Below are 19,672 nucleotides of genomic sequence, written 5' to 3' on the forward strand. Positions count from 1 at the left end.
ATTTACTATTAGCCATGAAATCTAATACTATGTCAATCACTTTATCCAAGCATAATTTATATGAAATCCTAACACTTATTTTATATACTATCAAAGTTTGCAAGTTCTGGTGATGTATGAATTTTTTTTTACTTCAATTAATTTTGAGATAAGTTTTATACTTACTGCATGGACACAGAAATGGTATAGCCTGGTATATGGCCATATGTACCACAGAGTTTTATGAAAGTTAATATTACAGAAATTACACGAAGACGACCCAGGATGGTACGTATTGCAACATGGAAATATAAACTCATTAATTTCCCTAAAACTCTTCTTGAAAGAACACTAAAGTACAAAGTACTTAGTACTAAAGTACTAATAGACTACAATCCCCTGGGAAATACACTAGTCTAAAGAGTTCAGCCCATGTTCTTATGGGAGCAAGGATTAATCTTTCTAAATCAGATTAATTTGTGGGAGTGATACAAAAATATACTCAACAGTCAGGAGAATGCATCCTTGGATCAGTCTGTAATTTTAATATTTTGAAGACATTTGGAGTTTAAATATGAGTCATTTTATGTTAGGACAATAAGTATCCTTTTCTAATTAGAAGGAAATGTAATTAAAAAAATAATCATCCACATGGGTACTTAAGTTACCAGCAGAGTCATAGGAGAGACACACAATGAGAGCAAGCAGTGATAGGTTCAGTATGAGGTCATTAGATATTACTTATATGAGAAACATTTTATGTTTTGGTGGGTAATGGTGCTTGAACTCTGGGCCTGGGTGCTGTCCCTCAGCTAGTGCTCTACCACTTGAGCTACAGTGCCACTTCCAGTTTTTTGGTGGTTTATTGGAGATAAGAGTTTCCTAGATTTTCCTGCCCAAGCTGGCTTTGAACTGTGATCCTGAGATCTCAGCCTCCCTGAGTAGCTAGGATGACAGGTGTGAGCCACCAGCACCCAGCAGAAACATTTTTTTAAAAACCTCAGCCTTCATACAGACAATGAAATTGTTCATGTGCACTACACTCCATGTTCCCTTCTCCAGGATGTGCACTGCTGCTCCCTGGGAGCTGACAGATTTGTGCAAGCAGTACCGCGCTCTCCCAAACTGCCCACATTCGGAAGTTGACATTCCCTCTCCTTCCAGGGTCACGTGACCTGGCTCTGAGCAGCTGGTGGTGTCTCTTTTAGGAAGATGGAGACTGCAACACATTTCTCCCAGATACCTCAGCAAGTCACCGGTGATTCCATCACCTCAAAGGAATAAAGTAAGACTGCATTTCAGTGAGAGAGGAACTTTTCACTACTGTGTGCCCATGGAGAAATATCCCCTTTAGGGAAAAAAAATATTATTTTTAATGATCTGGTCAGACATAGTGAAAAAAATATGTGCAATAAGATTACAGTGTATTTTTTGTATACTGATGACTAAACTGCATAGAATCAGATTGCAATGCTATATCAGGGAAATATGCATTTTTTTACTTACTTAGGTGTCAGAAACACCTTTCATTCTCATTGCTAAATGTTCCTGAAACAAAAAAGAGAGGTTAAACACTATTGTTCAGGCATAGCTTACCAGGATATATGAGGCTGTCTGTATTTCTTTGAGTCCGCCCTATTACAATGGTTGTCAGATTCACTGTTGGTTTCTTAAACATATTAGGTTTCTTCTGCAATTTTACTTGCTTCTGAGACTTGACAACATTTGCCAGACCCTCCGACAACAATCGATCAATGTACCCAGTTAAGTTTGATAGGGCAGCTTGAGTTTTTATTTCAATGATTGAATCCACAAATTCTGTGAGCCCTTTCTGAGAAAGCTGGCTCCCTGGCACAAAGCCTTTGATCCACTTAGGAAGGGTAGTATTGAGTTCAGATACATCTGCAGAAGCATTACGGCACACAGTTAAAAACTCCTGGACAGTTTTGTTAAGCAAAGAGAAACCCATTGAAAGACGAATGGATTTGGCTTCTAGTGCCTTAAACCTGGAATTCAATACCTGCAGTTGAAGAGCTTGATCTCTCTCATTTGTAGCCATACTACTACTTTTTTTAAGTGAAATGTAATAAGGTATGAGTGTCTGAGTCACTTTAGATTCCATGCTTTGCAGCCGAGTTTCGCATTTTTTAGAACTATTAGTGGCTGAGATTATGTTTTCTTCCAAACGAGTCATGTTCTGCTGGTAGTTTTTCACTTGGGAGATGAATTCATCGAACATGTGATAAATCTTTTGAAAGCTGGACTGATTGTGTTCCTCATCTTTAGGAAAATCTGCGAGGGCCTTAGCAACTTGTAGAACAACACTGTATCTCTGATCATCATTGATCAAAATCTGGATAGAGTCATTCAAGCGCTGGAACTGAGAAATAAATGTCAAAATGGTTTCCATGTTTTCGTTACACATGTGGTGGACTTGCAGATCATACTCTGTGCGTAAAGACTCTTTGCGTACGTAGTTATCTTGAACAGAATCAACGGCATTATTGATAATCATCATCGTCTTATTGAGGCCATCTTCCACCTCCAGGGCAAATTCACCCAGCCGTCTTTCAAAGGAATCACCACGAGTCTGTACTTCACTTCGAAGTACGTTGTGTCTTTTAGTAAGCTCTTTGAGGAAAGAATTTAGGCTGTTGACAGCTTGAATCAGATAGTCTACCTTCTTCCTTGTGGCCACTGCTTCCTTTGGTTGCTCAGGAGTGGCTGTCTGTCTGAGCGACGCTTCCTGCTCAAGCAAAGGTTGCAGCATCTCCATGTCATGCATCAAATCGTGCAGCTGCTCATTCATTTCTTCCATCTTGCTGTCCATTGGGAAGACAATCTCCGCTAACGTTTGGTTTAACACTTGCAAATTCTCTTCTGTGTCTCTGAGTTGAAGCTTAAAATCATTTCTACACGTAGACAACATTTCTTCACAGGCACCCTTCATAGAGATTTTCTCCAGCTCTAAACTGATGGTGAGGTTGTTAATCTTGCTCTCTTGGATGTGCAAATCCTCAGACATTTGTAGCATCATCAAAGCTTGCTTGTTTATCTTCTCATGTAAAACAGTCATGTGTGCAGTGACGTTATGGCTCACAGATTGGGCCGCAGCCACGTTCTTCTGTTCCGAGCCTTCTAAGGAGTGCTCGTGGGCTTCTTTCATTTTAGAAAGGGTCTTTTTGAGTGATTCATAATACAGAATGCTCCTGGAGTGTTCCTGCATCAAGGCCTCTTCTAAATGAGTGTGCTTTGCTTCTAGTTCTTTAATAGGCTTCTCACATGTAAAAGTCATTTCTTGCCTTACATCCACCATGCTGTTCTTTAGATCGACTATGTCAGTCCAAGTGGGTCTATTGTCTTGCATTAAAACCGACTTTTGCTGGAATGCCAGTGAGACCACAGATTCATTCACTTGTTGAATGATGTGTCTGGTGTTTTCCAGATCCTCTGAAAGGCTTGATACAGTCTTAAAAAGCTGAGCAACAGTCTCTTGCATGTCATTTTTAAAGACTTTGAACTGTTCACGTACTATGTCCTTTATTAGATCATTGATGCTTTTGGATTTTAGACCTAAAAAAAGAGATAATAAGTACTAATACAATGTGTTTTAAATATAAAATATGTATTAAGTATAATAAAATATTTTTAAAGTATAAAAAACTTAGATATCTCTAAGAATATTTTTTAAAAAGCTAGAGACTAAACAACTAGTAATGTACTAAGCAAAATAATTTTCCAGTGTATTTATTGATGGTATACTTACTAGAAGGTAATCATCTTCTGAACAGATATATCTGAGTAGAGAAATCAATCAGAAAAAAGAAAACACTGAAACCATACATCTAATATTCTATGGACAAAAGGCAGGAAGAATTCTGACCTCAGAATTAGACCCTTCTATGCAAAAATTCTAGATCTAGTATTTAATTAAAATAAATGCTTTGAGCATTTTGCCTTAGTAAATAACACCAATTGTTGGCCCATGACCATTTTATTAGATTTCTAGTAATTAAGTTCAGAGCTCATAAAATTTTGCTTGAAGCTCACAAAAGCTGATATACAGACTTCTTCTTGAGTGGGAGAAAAATATAAATATTCATGATATTTAACTAATAGTTTATAATAACAAATAATGAAATAAGAGGTTGGAGAATCACAGAACAAGTCAATCTCAATTAAAATAAGAATTTACAATATGCTTGACTACCCTAATGTGCCACTAATTTTAACAGAGAGAAGCTCCTATTTGTGTTTTCAACATAAGAAAACATGGACTGATTCCATACTTTAAAAGAAAAAGAAAGAAGAGGAAAACAGTACTGGACTATTGCAAATGATTTAAATAAGAAACCAATATTTAAAAATGTAAAAATAAATAAAAATAAAAACATTGTTCCTTACAGTAACAAGATAAAAAATAGCACCTAAGAAAAGCATATTTGTTAATAATTAGGAATCATCAAAAGTGAAAGGTAACTTTAAACTTTTATAAAGCCAATGACCATAATGTAACTTATCAACAACATAATAGAAAGGATTTTCAAAAGGATGGTTTGTAGGATAAGGTATTGCCACATGTGTTAAGGCTACTATATAACTATTCAAGAAAAATAAGAGAGCCAGGCACCAGTGGCTCACACCTGTAATCCTAGCTACTCGGGAGGCTGAGATCTAAGGATCGAGGTTCAAAGCCAGCCCAGGTTAGAAAGTCAGTGAGACTCTTATTATCTAATAAACCACTCAGAGAACCGGTGTGGCACGGTGGCTCAGGTGGTAGAGCTCTAGCCTTGAGCTGAAGAGCTGAGGGACAGAGCCCAGGCCCAGAGTTCAAGCCCCATGACTGACAAGAAAAGAAAAAGAAAGAAAGAAAGATAGGACAAAAAAGTGAATATACACGCCACTGTCTTTTTTCTTTCAGCACAGATCAGATTCAGCACCAAATCTTCATCAGGGTAATTAGAAAAAAATGAAAATGAAAAACAGGTACTTCAGCTGTATTCTTTTAAAATATTTGTAAAAATTATAGATGGAGAAAGGTCAAAATCACAGCAGAGTCTGAAAGGATATCAAACCATTTATTAGCTAAAACTTTTGGTATGAATGTATACAATTTGCTACTACATTTGCTGCAAAAATATGCCATAATATCTTCTGGGAGTATTTGTGTGTGTAGATTGTTCCAAATGTTTTTTAATTCTTTTACAGGAAACTAAAATACCTCTGCTTTCCTAAAAAGATAATATTGCATTTGTTGACTTAGATATATTTGCTTTTAGACACAATTGCATGCCTATAATGCAGTTGTATGCATAGGCCCTGTCACCAATGTTCAAATGACTTGTGAGGAGCTGAAACACTGAACTTCTAACAATGGCTTCTAATAGAAGAAGCAAGTAAACATGGAGGAAGCTGTGGTTTTGTGAGCCAAGGAGAGCAACATCTTTAGGATGGGCTTATTAAATTAATTATTTTCCTTTAGGAATATCTATTAACTGCATGCCCTCTTATTCTCATAATTAATGATTGTGCTTATGATACAATTAATCCTTCCTACTGAAAGGGAAGTTTCATTGTTTTGGTTGCTGTTGTGACTGTGTTTGTTATTGGTTTTTTTTTCTTTTGCTTTATTCTGCTTTTTACTTTGTTAATGCCAGATATTTTTAGGAGGTTTGCAGGTCATAAAATGTAGTTTACATCCCTAATTCTCTTAGGTCATGATAACCAAACTGATGAACAAATTCACTCAGGCGATCATAGTCAGTTATATGCTGCTTCTATTTAACTTCTTTCTAATGTTATTATTTCAGAGGAGAATTGTCCATCACTTGTAATTGGTAAACGTGGCTGTACCAGATATGGAGGACAGGCTTGATCTTTTAGTAGTTGACAAACATTAATTATTTAGATGATTAAAAAATAATGGCTTCTGTTGAACTACAAAAGTTTCTGTACTGGCAGATATTATGGCAAATCTCTATCATTTTAATTGTGAAACATATAATGCTAGGAGAAAACATCACTATAGATAGAAGTACAGCAGGATCGTGAGCCATTTTTTAAACAAATAAAGTGATGTTAAAGAAACCAGCAATCCTGAGACTTGGGAACATGCAATAAGCCAAATGAATGAGGATAATCCTAGTAAGAAAACAAACTCCCTTGAACAGCCAGGCTTTACCTAAAACCCATTTGCTCGGTTAACATCTCATCTTTCTCTCATAATTTATTTTTCTAAAAGTTATCCCTGGAATTGATGCCAATCTCAACTGGATCTACCAAGTCCTGTGCATAAAAAATCAACACAAATGAGTAATTTATTTTGTTTCAGTCTTACCTTTTAGAAAAGATTGAAATTCCTTCCCTTTATCTTCACTGATTTTCTCTTCCAAGGAGGAGTACATGCTGTTTACACCATCTATAGTCAAAGAGATATTGTCTACTTTCTTCTGTAGAAGAGTCAATTTCATAGCCTCCTGGGTCATCTGGTCAGTCAATTTTTGCATCACAGCTGGATGTAGAAAGAGAAGATTGGCAACATTAAAATGTATGCTAGTCAACTGCCAATGGTTCATGCTGTAATCCTAGCTACTTGGGAGGCTGTGATTAATTAGGAGAATCAATGTTTGAGGCTCGGTGTGTGTGAACCTGTGCACACTTGCACAAACACACTAGCATTGGGGCTTGAATTCAGGGCCTTGCACTCTTGGCTTGGCTTTTCTGCTCAAGGCTGACACTCTAACATTTGAGTCACATCTCCACTTCTGGATTTTTGCTTGTTAATTGGAGATCAGAGTTTCTCATATTTGTCTGTTTGGTCTGGCTTCAAACCTTAGTCCTCAGATCTCAGCTTTCTGGTTAGCTAGGATTACAGACATGACTTCCCATCTTAACCAATAGCTGGGACCCCGTGATATGCATCTCTCATTTCAGCTATGTGGTAGGCTTAGATCAGCCCAGTGTGGGAGTGAAAACGGTTTGCAAAACCTTTTTACCATAAAAATGCTCATTGTGATGGTGTGAGCCTGACATTCTAGCTATGACAGGAAGAATAAATAGGATGACTGTGGTTATGGACAGCCTAGGCAAAAAAAAAAAAAAAATGTATCACTATCTCAAAAATAACAAGAGCAAAAAGAATACTGGTAGAATATCTGTCTAGAAAGCACAAAGTCCGAAGTTCAAATCATAGTATTGCCAAAAACAAAAAGAAGGAAGAGAAGGAAAGGGAAGCAAAGGAGGAAAAAAAAGGAAAAGGAAAGAAGGAAAGGAAAGAAAGAAAGAAGAAAAGGAGAGAAAGAGGAAGGAGATATAGGCTTTAGAAACACTCACTTTTATGATAGATTTAAAGAAAATTTAAATAAACCATGTTTGTACTAATATAATTGAGAATATAGATACATTAATTTACTAAATGACAACCTCAATGATAAGGCTATTTAAAGACATATTTGTGGAGCTGGGAAGGTGGCTCAGTGGTAAAGTGCTTGCCTTGCATGCATGAGGCCCTGGGTTCGATTCCTCAGCACCACATAAGCAGAAAAAAAACAGAAGTGGCACTGTGGCTCAAGTGGTAGAGTGCTAGCCTTGAGCTGAAGAGCTGAGGGACAGCGCCCAGGCCCAGAGTTCAGGCCCCACAAACAAAAAAACAAAAACAAAAACTGAATACATAAAGACAAATATTTGTAAACAATATCATAATTGACTTCAAAAATGTTGTAACTTTCTCCAGCACTGTGAGTTTTGTTTTTTTTTAATCTCCAGGAGTTATGTTCACATTATAAATAGATAGAAACACTGAAGATTGGAGAACTAGCCTAACTCGCCTGAGGCTACAGAGTTAATGGCAGAGCTGCTTCTAAAGCCAATGAAAGAGCCTTAGGTAGGTGCTGCTGCACACAGCGGCAAAGTCTTTCCTGTGTGGTAAGTGTGGTGTTTACTGGGGAATTTCTTTAATGAGAACTAAATAGACAGAATTTAGATTGAATCATTTTATATAGCAATGTCACTGTCTCCTTGAACATAACACATTAATAATTCAAGATTTGAAGATAGTAAAGACGCTAAGGCCCAATCCCTTAAATAAAGAATTAAAGGGGAATTTCTAAGGCATATCCACCTGCATTTTAAAAGATTTCCCACTAAGTGACCTTTCTTAATTTGAGAGCCTTGTCTTGCTTGCCTAGATCTATGTCAAACACTGTGAATAGATGTTGGCAATAACTTACTTTATGTTTCTACAGGCTAAAGTTAAGTCTAAAAGAAATGACAAATCATTGTTACTAGCAGGGTGTGAAAACAAGTACGTGACAACATCTAGTCTATCTATCATCTATATCTAATGCCTATCAACTATCTATCTACCTATCCACCCATTGTCCTAGTATTCAAACTTGAACTCAGATTCTTAGCTATTTTGTTCAAGGTGGATTGTTCTAACACTTGAGTCATAGCTTTTAGCCTTCTGGTGATTAACTGGAGATAGGAATCTCACAAACTCTCCTGCCCAGTCTGGCTTTGAACCTCACTCTTTGTATCTCAGCCTCCTGAGTCGTACAATTATAGGTGGGAGTCAATTTCCTAATCAATCCTTGATCAGGGTCTTCACCTGTGGGCTCTTAGCTGTAGTCATTTTCCTCAGTCAATCATCAACACCTTTTAGGGAGTGCTTGCCTTGAGCTGAAGAGCTTAGAGACAGTGCCCAGGCCCAGAGTTCAAGCCCCACAACTGACAAAAAAAAAAAAAAAGAGGATCTTTATCAGCCAATAAAAAAGGGACTTAGCTCACTTAACATGATTCTTCTCCTACTGCACTGCTTAGAAGGCAGAAGTTTGCTTTTATTTTGGCGACTTACTTATATTCCTTGTTTTTTCACACTGCACATAGTACATGTGGTTCTTACACGCTGGTAGCTGGTTTTGTTTTTATCCAATAACCAGCACTGATAGAAAAGGATTGACACATACATGAATGTGTCCCCAGCACACGTTTGACAGCAGAAAGATTGCTTATTTGGACGTTAACAACGCACGGTGTTGACAATAATTGGGTTAGAGATGATAGTAATTGCAATGGCTCACCACAGTCTTGCAGCTGCTCTAGCTTCTCAGCTTTCTCTCTGTCAAGAGCAGTGTGGCTTTCAGCCTGGCTGCTGTGTATCAGTTGCTGCTGTTCCTGGGCTAGAGGTAGGCAGTGGGGGGAAAAAAGAGGGAGTGGTAAGCATTGGAACCATTGGATCATTTTTCTCCCCCAGGCCTGAGCAATAATGTGGTTGACATTCATTTTCCTGTGTACTGAAGCGTGATGGTAGGATGATTGCCCCTGAGCGCCCCGCCCCCAAGCAGAGAGCAAGGGCCACCGCACTGCCTTTGGAAATACAGGACTATAATTCTGCCTGGAAAAAAATTAAATTATTCAGAATTCCTTTAGGTGAAAATGGATGGTAGGATGGTTGTTGTTTTCCTTTCTTTCTTTCTTTTTTTCTTCTTTGGGGAGGAGGGGAGGAACAGGCTGAGTAAACCAGCCAATGTAAACTGCCTGCATAATTGAGTGGCTTTTAAAATTCACCGTGTTCAAAGCAATAGAGGAACTGGGAACACACACTGCTTGCTTAATAATGGAATTTCTACTGGATGACTACTGGACGTATGAGGAAAACACCATGTTCCACCTTGAAGACAAAACTGGTATTTAATTAATAGTGTTCCTTACATAGGCTGTTCCTAAAGGTTAATAGTGTTCCTTACATAGGCTGTTCCTAAAGGTTCCTCTCTAGGAAATGAAACCATAAAGTCAGTGAAATTTCAGAAAAATAGAATTCTTGAACCTACTCTTCAGGAGCTCAATGAATCTAATAATCTAAACACACACATACATATACATATATGTGTGAGAGATGTGTGTGTGTGTGTGTGTGTGTGTGTGTATTTTGTATGACAGTACTGGGGCTCAAACACAGGGCCAATGTGATGTCCCTTAGTTTTATCGCTCAGGATTGGTGCTCTACCATTTGAGTCACATCTCCACTTGCTAATTGGAGATAAACATCTCATGGACTTCAAACCTCAATCCTAAGGTCTCAGTTTCCTGAGTAGCTGGATTACAGGTGTGAGCACCTGGCTCCCAGCTAAATCTAGTAATACCTTCATGTCTCTCTGGGAAAACCAATTTTAAGAAAGGTTTCTTAAAGATAGGGAACATGTCAAGTATTGTAAGCCTGTAATTGACAGGCTTTGAGTGAACAAATTTGTTTATTAAAGCCTGCAGATTAGACATGGACAAACTAGTGCGTGGTGTCTGGTGAGGCTACTTCCCATGTGAAATTCTATACCAATGAAACTCTGCCCCCCTGCTCCCTGAGCCACGTGTGATTGTGAGAACAAAACCCCTTCAAATATGTAATAGGTTTGGCACTAATTTGTGTTAGTCTCTATTGTTAGATTGAACTTTGCATTGCTTTTCTTCAAGGAATTGAGCTACATTAATGACTTTCCATTCAGACTATGGCTTTCTTTTGACCCTTTTTTACTTTCTTTTCCTCCATTGTATTATAGAACATTCTGCTGAATTGTTAAATTATGTAGTAGAAGAACACAATGTACAGATTGGGAAGATGAACAAGCATTTGGGAGCTAGGGATGGTAGGGAAAAGTATGAATATTTTTACTAAATCTTAGCTATAGGGTTCTTATAGCTTACATTCAAATGAATCCATATAAATTTATTAAATAATTGCAATTTTTCTATCATAGTTCCTCCTTAAATGGTACAATAAAGACTGTTCTAGCTGTTTGATTCTGGTACCTTGTATCTTGTATAGATATTTACCTGATTTGGGTAAGGGAAGGGAAATAACAAAATGTAAAAAAAAAAAAAAAAAAAAACAATGGACAAAGGTTGAACCAATGCAACAGTGATACCCACAAGATGCTAGTTTAGAAATGAACTCTATAATTTGGAGGGGACAGGGCAGTGGGGGGGGGAGAGAAAGTGGGAGAAAAATGAGGGATGGAGTCACAATGTTCTACAAGTAATATACTCATTACCTTAACTTATGTAAATATAATCCCTCTGTACATCACCTTTACAACAAATTAAATTTTAAAAAGGGAAAAAGAAAACTGAAGAGGATAAAAAGTATTACCCGAAGTTATCAAGTGTCCCTGCCCAAGATGTTTAAAACTTGAAATGCCCATCTTTACAAATTCAATAGTTCACATGTTATCTTTGCTTAGCTCTGCTTGTCATCTGGAGTTCAGTTCATGCATTCATCCCAATTTATTGCCTGGGGTTTAACCAGGGGCTGGGGGAGCTGAAAGCATCTCTGACAGGGTAGTCAGTGACCGTTCTGTGATAAAGAGCCTGGCTGATCAATGTTTCATTTTTCTTTTCCTTTAGCAATCTTTCTGTCCCCGAGATGTGTTCTCTACCGCCAAGAACTGACACACTATCTCCGTTTCCCAAGCGGTCTAGCTTCCTTTCCTCCAAGCATGGACCTAGGCTTTGTTCTGTAAGGTACAGATTTTTGCTCCCTTTTCCTGTTTATTTCTATAAAGTGATAGGTAAAGAGAAGGGGAGCATTTCTTTACATCAACAGACTTTTAAGATCTTTGTGTCCTTCCGATATTTTTTAATGCAATAGTTTTTAAGTATGACTCCTTTGTCTTACCTTCTAACATAACTACTAGTTTCTCTCTTTTTTTTCTCCTCCTGCAATGGAAACTCTGACTTTCATGGATCAAGAACTAGAGGGGCAAGGCAAACAAGTCAGTAATGGGAACAACTTCCTTATTAGGTGCTTTTTTTCCCCTTCTTTAATTAGACAGGTTTTATTTGTATGTCTCCTCCCCACCCCCCCACGGTCCACAAAACCCTTCCAGGCCTTTGAGCCATATGGAGGAAGTCATTAATGGCAGCTCAGTAATGAGGATGTTTCTCTCTCTTGCCCTCAGCTGCCAGAAAGCCTTCCTGTGTGGCTTGACAAGACAGATTTCCAGCTGATCTTGCAATATCCAGTGAATACTTACTGGCTTGATGAATGCTCAGGATACATTTCACGATTTACTAGTTCTGTTGAGGTTTGATGCAGAACAAAGGTGGAAGGACTCTGTCCTTTCATTAAATGCATCCTAGTCTCACCAAGCAAGATTCTTATCAGGAGAAATGCTCTTTAACTTATTTTTAAAAGCCTTTAAATGAACTTTACAACCTGGGGGAGAGGGGAGTTAGGAGGGGAAAAAGTGGGAGAAAGTGAGGGAGAGGGTGACACTGTTTGAAGGGGAATGTACTCATTACCTGATTTATGTAACTGTGATCCCTCCATACATCATCTTTACAATAAAATTGAAACTTAAAAAATAAAGTAATTTATTTAAAAATGTTGGACACTACTGGGAAGATAGCTTTTCAAAAATGTAAGAAATATACACTTTTTTTCCTTTTAAAAACTATATTTTTCTGCTCCTCTTGTTTGGAATTTGTTTTGTAATAATCTCATTGCAGAGGGCTTATATTAAAAATCTTCGAATAGTTGCTTGAATTATTTTACAGCATTTTCAAAACAGGGAGAAATGTATCATATATTTATAACATATGGCGGGATTAGTTCAAAATCTGTGTATGCTCATGTCTTTTTCAGTATTCATCATATCTGTGACATATTTCAAAATATTCTTATTAGATTTTACTTGTAATATTGTATTTTACTTGTATAGAAAATTTGAATGAAGCAGACTATATTTTTAACATATTGGCAAGAAATTTCTCTTCATCTTCTCTAATTTGACACTAGTTGAATATTAATTTCTCTTTCCTTTGTGACCTGACAGCAAGCCATCATTTTCCTGTTCCACTTCAGAATATTTTAGAGACATCTGCTGGAAAAGCACATGATTGCAAATTCTATGAAATAGATTTTTAAAGTATACTACTACTGCTATTTCAGAAAATGCTTAGAATAACATATAACAAAATCAAGCCACTTCCTGAGGGCAAAAGCACTGTGATTCTCAAAAAGATCGCAGTGTACAATATGCCAGAACTACTACTTTGATTTTGGACTTCATGCTCCTTTACTTTTTTTCAATAAAGTTCTATTCACATAGAATTTTAAAATATTGGTGTCCTTTTGATAACATAACAAATATTTTAGTATGGTAATTAACCACTATAGACACCAACTTATTATCTGAGTCATAGCTAAAGTGTGTCTATGGTATATAAGTTTACTGCAGAATAAAACACCAAAAAGTGATACCTTATGGATTTTAATGACCAAAAGTCCCTTCATCACACTTAGAAAATAGCTCTGCAGAAACAGGAAAAAAAAAAAAAAAAACATGAAAAAAAGCATCTAAGAAAAGAAAAGAGAGAGAGAGTCCAATTGCTGGCCACTTCATTTTACCATGATATACTATTTCTTGAATATTTAAGCAGATTACCATAAGGCAATGTAAGTTAAAAAGATGTCTGTATTTTATATTCTGCTTTGTTTGTGAGGAAGTATCTTATTGGGGATGAAGGGAATTGGGAAGCGTATGTGATACTTTGCAAGTTTTCTGTAAATAAAATCTCCAACGATTTGAGGGACTAGCCCTGAAATAACTGACATGGTATTTCAGGTTACGTTAATCCTTTAGGAGTATGGTAGACGTTTAAGGTGCCATCAGCCCCCGCCCCCCAGATCATTCTTGCCATCTCTGGGGCAGTCTGTGATAGGAGACAGCATGGCAGAGTTGTCACACGCTGTTTATTCTTGTAAGAGACAATTTACTAGATAAGAATAAAAAGACTGGTGGCAATTTATAAAGTGTTATAGCAAGAGTAGAGGGCTTCACAGGTATTTGGAGAGATATCAGAAGGAGAGAATGTGTAAAAACAACAACAAAACCCCAGGATAGAGACAATGAACATGACCCAGGCACAAAGCAATACAAAACTCACCAGTTCTTATGGACCTGCATAAAAGTAAGAGGAAGCTGGAGAGAATGATGGAGAGGGCTGTGGCCTCCTTCAGGAATCAAAGCTGGTTTAGGATTGGCTTATGTGATCGCATGACACAGTAAGCTCCGTCCACCACCATGGCCACATTCCCAGTGTAGATTTCAATAGAAATGAGAGCTTTGCCCAACAGAGTAATCGGTAGTTATTTCAGTGTGGAGTATGTCTCCTTGTCCGACTGGGACCCAAGCTCATGATCTGAACTGTCCTGGGACATGCTCATAAATGTGAATCAAGACAGTGATTCCTTAATCTAGTAGTATTCATGATACCCATCGATTGCTTCTGATTAGAAAACATCAAACACTAGGGATAAGTCACTCAAAATCAGTGTAAATAAATACTTGATAATATTTTTTAGGAAGGGAATGATTGTATGCAATATATTTCTAACTCAATTTTGTCTTTGGTGATGTTTTTGATGATGGAGTTCTACAGCTTTTCTTCATCATGCATACATGTGGTCCACTGTAGTGACTAAAAATGGGTTGTCCAGTATAAAAAGGCCACAACAGGATTTAGCAGCTGGAGCCCAGGACAATCTTTGACCCAGAGATGCTACTCCCTGATCTATCTATCTATCTATCTATCTATCTATCTATCTATCTGCACACGAGTACATCTATAAATAGATAAGCACATACATACATATATATTCAACCCTTTCTACACAAAGTCTGTTTTCTGATGAACTCTTTAAAACAAGGGCTGGTTACAAATAATTTTTAAACATTACTTAAAAATATGTTCTATATTATATACAATATATAGTTTACATATTATAGTTTATAGAGAGAGAGTGATGCTATTTGGAATTGTATTTCTAAACTCCACAGCTTTTTAAAAAAATTTCTATCCATTGTGGGGCTTGAACTCAGGGCCTGAGCTCTGTCCCTGAGCTTTTCTCCTCAAGGCAAGCACTCTATTACTTTGAGCCGAAGCTCCACCTCCAGTTTTTGAGTGGTTAATTGGTGATAAGAGTCTCTTGGGGGGCTGGGAAGGTGGCTCAGTGGTAGAGCGCTTGCCTTGCATGCCTGAGGCCCTGGGTTCGATTCCTCAGCACCACATAAGCAAAAAGATAAAAGCCGGAAGTGGCGCTGTGGCTCAAGTGGTAGAGCGCTAGCCTTGAGCTGAAGAGCTGAGGGACAGCGCCCAGGCCCAGAGTTCAGGCCCCATGACCGGACCCAAAAAATAAAAAAGAGTCTCTTGGGGACTTTTTTGCCTAGCCTGGCTTTGAACCACAGTGCTCAGATCACAGCCTTCTGAGTAGCTAGGATTACAGGCGTGAGCCACCAGCACCTGGCTTACTTTTTTTTTTTTATTGCATGAAGGAGAGTATTTGGAGAATATTAATTCCACTATTTTTTCTTCATAAGTCAAGTATTTGTTTGCAAGGTACCCTGTAGAAAGGTAATATACAGACAAGGAACAAATATGTTTCAACACTGTGACTACATTCATGTGATGCATAATAATTAGAAGTGCTTTGCAAATAGGGCTATCTTGGATCTTTTGAAGAATATGTAATAATTCCTCATTTCCAAATATTTTCAGTATGGATCATGTTCTCTTTAAAGGTTTATTTTAACTTATCCTAGGGCAATATATATTTGTGCTATACTGTGAAAGTACATTCCATTTTTTTATATCACCTCTGAAATTCAAGTCAGACCCAGAACAAATTCCACCAAGAGAAATTTTCTTACAGATGCTTAGTGCACAGGCTAGCAAAACCATGTATAATATCCATAACTAAACCACAAGAGTGTTAGAGCTTTCATATTATGATTTTCTTTTTCTTAATGAGAATGATAATGGTTTCTCCACACTTACATTAATTTTTAATCAGTCTCTTACTCTCTTGATTGAATTCTTCAACACTGCTAATGGCCTTCCCTATAATGTTCATTCACCTAAAATATGTATGCTGATGCCATATCTTATTTTTCAAAGGAAACTTGTGTAAAGCCCAAAGCAAAGTAATAGCCACATGGATGGTAGGCCACAGCAGGGTGCCATCTGTTTGATCAGAATGCCACCAGAAAATCCTTGAAATTTCAGTTATTATCTTCTTTAGGGTTTTTTAAAGTCTTACTCATGACCTACTTGAGATATTGTTTAATATAGAATTTCTTTCAAATAATTTAGCTGGCATAAAACTAGAAGACATTCTTATGTTTACCTAGGGTCACTTCTAATAATGATTTATGGAAAAAGGAAACTAGTATTCCTGATCTTTTAATCAGGCAGGTCTCTGTAGCATTTAGTTAAGTACAAGTAAGATAGTAAGATTATCTTTACTCATCATACAACATCAGCCTTAAAATGGGGGAGAAATGGGGCTGGGAAGGTGGCTCACTGGTAGAGCGCTTGCCTTGCATGCATGAGACCCTGGGTTTGATTCCTCAGCACCACATAAGCAAAAAGAAAAAAGCTGGAAATGGTGCTGTGGCTCAAGTGGTAGAGCGCTAGCCTTGAGGTGAAGAGCTGAGGGACAGCGCCCAGGCCCAGAGTTCAGACCCCACGACCGGACCCCAAAAAAAAGGGGCGGGGAGAAGTTAAAGGACAGCTTATGAGATTTTAGGGTGATAAGTAGATATCTAACAAATGAAGTGTTTTTAAAAAGGTAGCAGACTTGCTGGGTACCAGTGACTCATCTCTGTAATCCTAACTACTCAGAAGGCTGAGATCTAAGTATTGTAGTTCGAAGCTATCCTGGGCAGGGAACTCCATGAGACTCTTATCTCCAATTAACCACCAAAAAGATGAAAGTGGAGTTGTGGTTCAAGTGATAGAGCTCCAACCTTGATTATAAAAGCTAGGTGACAGTACCCAGGCCCAGAATTCAACCCCAGTCCCAGGACATAGACAGACAGACAGACAGACAGACAGACAGACAGACACACACACACACACACACACACACACACACACACACACAAAGAGTAACAGTCACAATAGTCTAACTATATGTTAATTTACCAAAAAGAGAAAATGTAATTGTTTTCTTAAGGAGAATCAGTTGCTTCTCTGTCAATTTTATTACAAATTCAGGCTTTGAACATACCTTTTGACTGACATTTTGGTCCACTGTATCCTGGACAGCACCTCCATTCTAATGAGGTGACAATTTTATGTTGCATTCTGTACACAGGATTGAGTACCTTCTGAGATCTGGAGAGAAAAACATATAGGAGAAAATGGATTATGTGCTTTATATTAAGTAATCAGTTGCAATTATACATGTTAAGAATTTGGAATAATGCCTCAAATATAGTGAGCATTTAGTAAATGTTTACTGGTATGATTATAATCTTAATGCTGATCATCAATATTATATTCAAAATTTCCAAACCTAGACTTCTTTGTACATACTCAAATTATTACTGGTTTGGCATTACCTAGTGACCCTAGGTAAGTGGATACCTGTTTTTACATTTTCTAAAGATACTATAGCTAAACCAGTGTTAGAACTTATTTTAATTCCACTTTAAAAGAGTTACAGTGATATTATTTAGTCAATTTCAACTCCTATTTCCTAGTTATAGTTAAAAACATCTTTATTTCCTCCAGCTCAATCTCAAACAGCTTGAAATAAATACTGGTAATCTAGCTAAAATTAGGATAACCATAATCAACTCATGTCCAAAGTTGTAAGGTTATACTCTATAATATTCTTTGTTAAATAATGTGTCAAGAGAGAGAAAGAAGATAGAATGTGAGAAAAAGCTGTTTCTGAGATGAAATCATACAAGATAAATGAAAATAAAATCAGACAAGATAAAAAAATCATGCAAGATAAATAAATTATAACATCTAAACATAATAATCAGTATAATTAGTGACTAGTGTAAAAATTATGAGCTCTGTATAGAGAAATGTAAGCTCTAAAAGCAACTTGTCCAAACTATTTTTATAATATGGCTTCAAGTTCTGAATGACATTTCTCAAGTGAGTTTATGAAACAAGCATATGTTATCTTGCTTAATCCTGTATTCTTTCTATAACAAAACTATTATTACCCTGATTTGCCAACAAAGAAGCTGAGAGAGAGATGAAATGGCATATTCACAGCTCTATGCCCAAAAAGCAATAAAGCCAGAATTTTAACCAGTCTTGTGGTTGCGTCTCACAATCCTAGAGCTTACTTATCTACCTGGTTCATGCTTGAATCTGTGGAGGAAATGCATAACAGAGTGAAGCACAAGAGACTTTCTTATGACTTTCTGCTGAGACTTAACTCATAGTGCCTCAGAACTGATTCCTCAATGGTCACATGAACTCTCAGACCTTTTCCATTTCTAAAAGCTAAGCCACTTACTTATTTTTTTAATAAAAGACGTACCATTCTCAAGTCCAATAGTTAAAATTCATAGAAAAATCAAGAAAATAATTTTATTTAGCGTTTGTGGGTTCAGCTTCAACACTTACTTGAATCACTGTTGGCGTAAGTGGACCTGTTTTTGTCAAACTGAATATCCATTATACATAGCTCAGACGTAATAAGAAAAAAAGAAGACAAATATTGTTTGAGTCCTGAATAAAGGGAGAGATCCATTCAAAAGTATATTTAAAAAACAAGAGACTCAAGATCAACATTTCTGGCTTGTTTAGTAAGAACATAAAGAAGAGTTCACCTTGAACTCAGAAGGACAGCATGAAAGGGGCTTTTGTGGAAACAGTTTCACTATTAAAGAATTAACAGTGTGTTATTTTTGCCATCTGTCAACATGAAAATTGTCACTAAGGGTATAATTGCTGAACACAGAACTGGAGCTGGGATTCCCTAAATCCCTAAGATGTACTTAGTTCTCTGGACCATGAACTTGAGCTATCCCTCAAGGGACTAAGAACACCTTGATTTTATGTATCCTTACTGTGCATTGTTCCAGATTGCTGGCGTGTCAGATTCATTCCCTGAGTTATTCGTATGACAATTTGCATAACATTAGTAGCCATCTTGGCTCCAAGAGCAATTTTAGTTTTTATTGCTGGCTCTTCAGAAACATCACCAGCTGAGAGCTACTGTGGCTACATGAATTCAGAGGATTTATCAAGAGCTCAGGCCCCATCTTAGGACAAGGATACTGACTTAAAACAATCCACATGAAAGGAAAGGGCCCATTTAGCTGATTTCTGAGTACCGTTGCAATTAAAGTCCTCACAGATTTAGAATATTATAAACCAAGTTACATATGGACTCCTTTCTGGCCCAGCATGGAATGTGAAATATCAGTAAATCTTTAAAATTGTATTTCATAAGGATTTTAATGATAGCACTGTGGCCAGGACACAGAGTAAAAGTAACAGCACGAGTTAATGCACCAGACACCAGGCTAAGGATATGAGTGCACTATTCCACGCTACTTAAAACACAATGATGCGAAACAAGTATTATCAGTATTTACACTTTGCCTTCCTGAAGGCTGTATGTGTAATGTATGGTTCTTTTCCCAACCCTACCATGCGTATGTGTCTAGAATGGCCAACTTTATGTATTTTCAGACCTAAATGATCCTAGTGCAAAAAGTGGCTATTTTCTTTTCTTCTTAAATTGTGAAAATACTGTACAGAGGAGTTACAATTACATGAGCAAGATAATGAGTACATTTCTTATCAAGCATTGTAGCCTCCTCCTTTGTTTCCCCTTCCCAATCCTTCCCATCCTCCTCCCACCCCCCACCCAATCCTCCCC

The 19,672-nt window shown here is 37.3% G+C and overlaps 1 protein-coding gene across 1 annotated transcript in view; it reads right to left on the reverse strand.

The window, feature by feature from the left end:
• Positions 1-19,672, reverse strand: part of Mmrn1 (multimerin 1) — a 43,172-nt gene that overhangs the window by 10,359 nt on the left and 13,141 nt on the right. Inside the window, exons 4-7 of the mRNA XM_042701873.1 lie at positions 17,045-17,151; positions 9,060-9,158; positions 6,317-6,490; positions 1,576-3,552 (exon numbers count right to left, since the gene is read on the reverse strand). Coding sequence (XP_042557807.1) covers positions 1,576-3,552; positions 6,317-6,490; positions 9,060-9,158; positions 17,045-17,151 — 2,357 coding nt within the window. The remainder of the gene's footprint in view (positions 1-1,575; positions 3,553-6,316; positions 6,491-9,059; positions 9,159-17,044; positions 17,152-19,672) is intronic.

The sequence above is a fragment of the Dipodomys spectabilis genome, unplaced genomic scaffold (assembly GCF_019054845.1).
Source record: "Dipodomys spectabilis isolate Male_0828 unplaced genomic scaffold, ASM1905484v1 ptg000297l, whole genome shotgun sequence".
Classification (NCBI taxonomy): Eukaryota; Metazoa; Chordata; class Mammalia; order Rodentia; family Heteromyidae; genus Dipodomys; species Dipodomys spectabilis.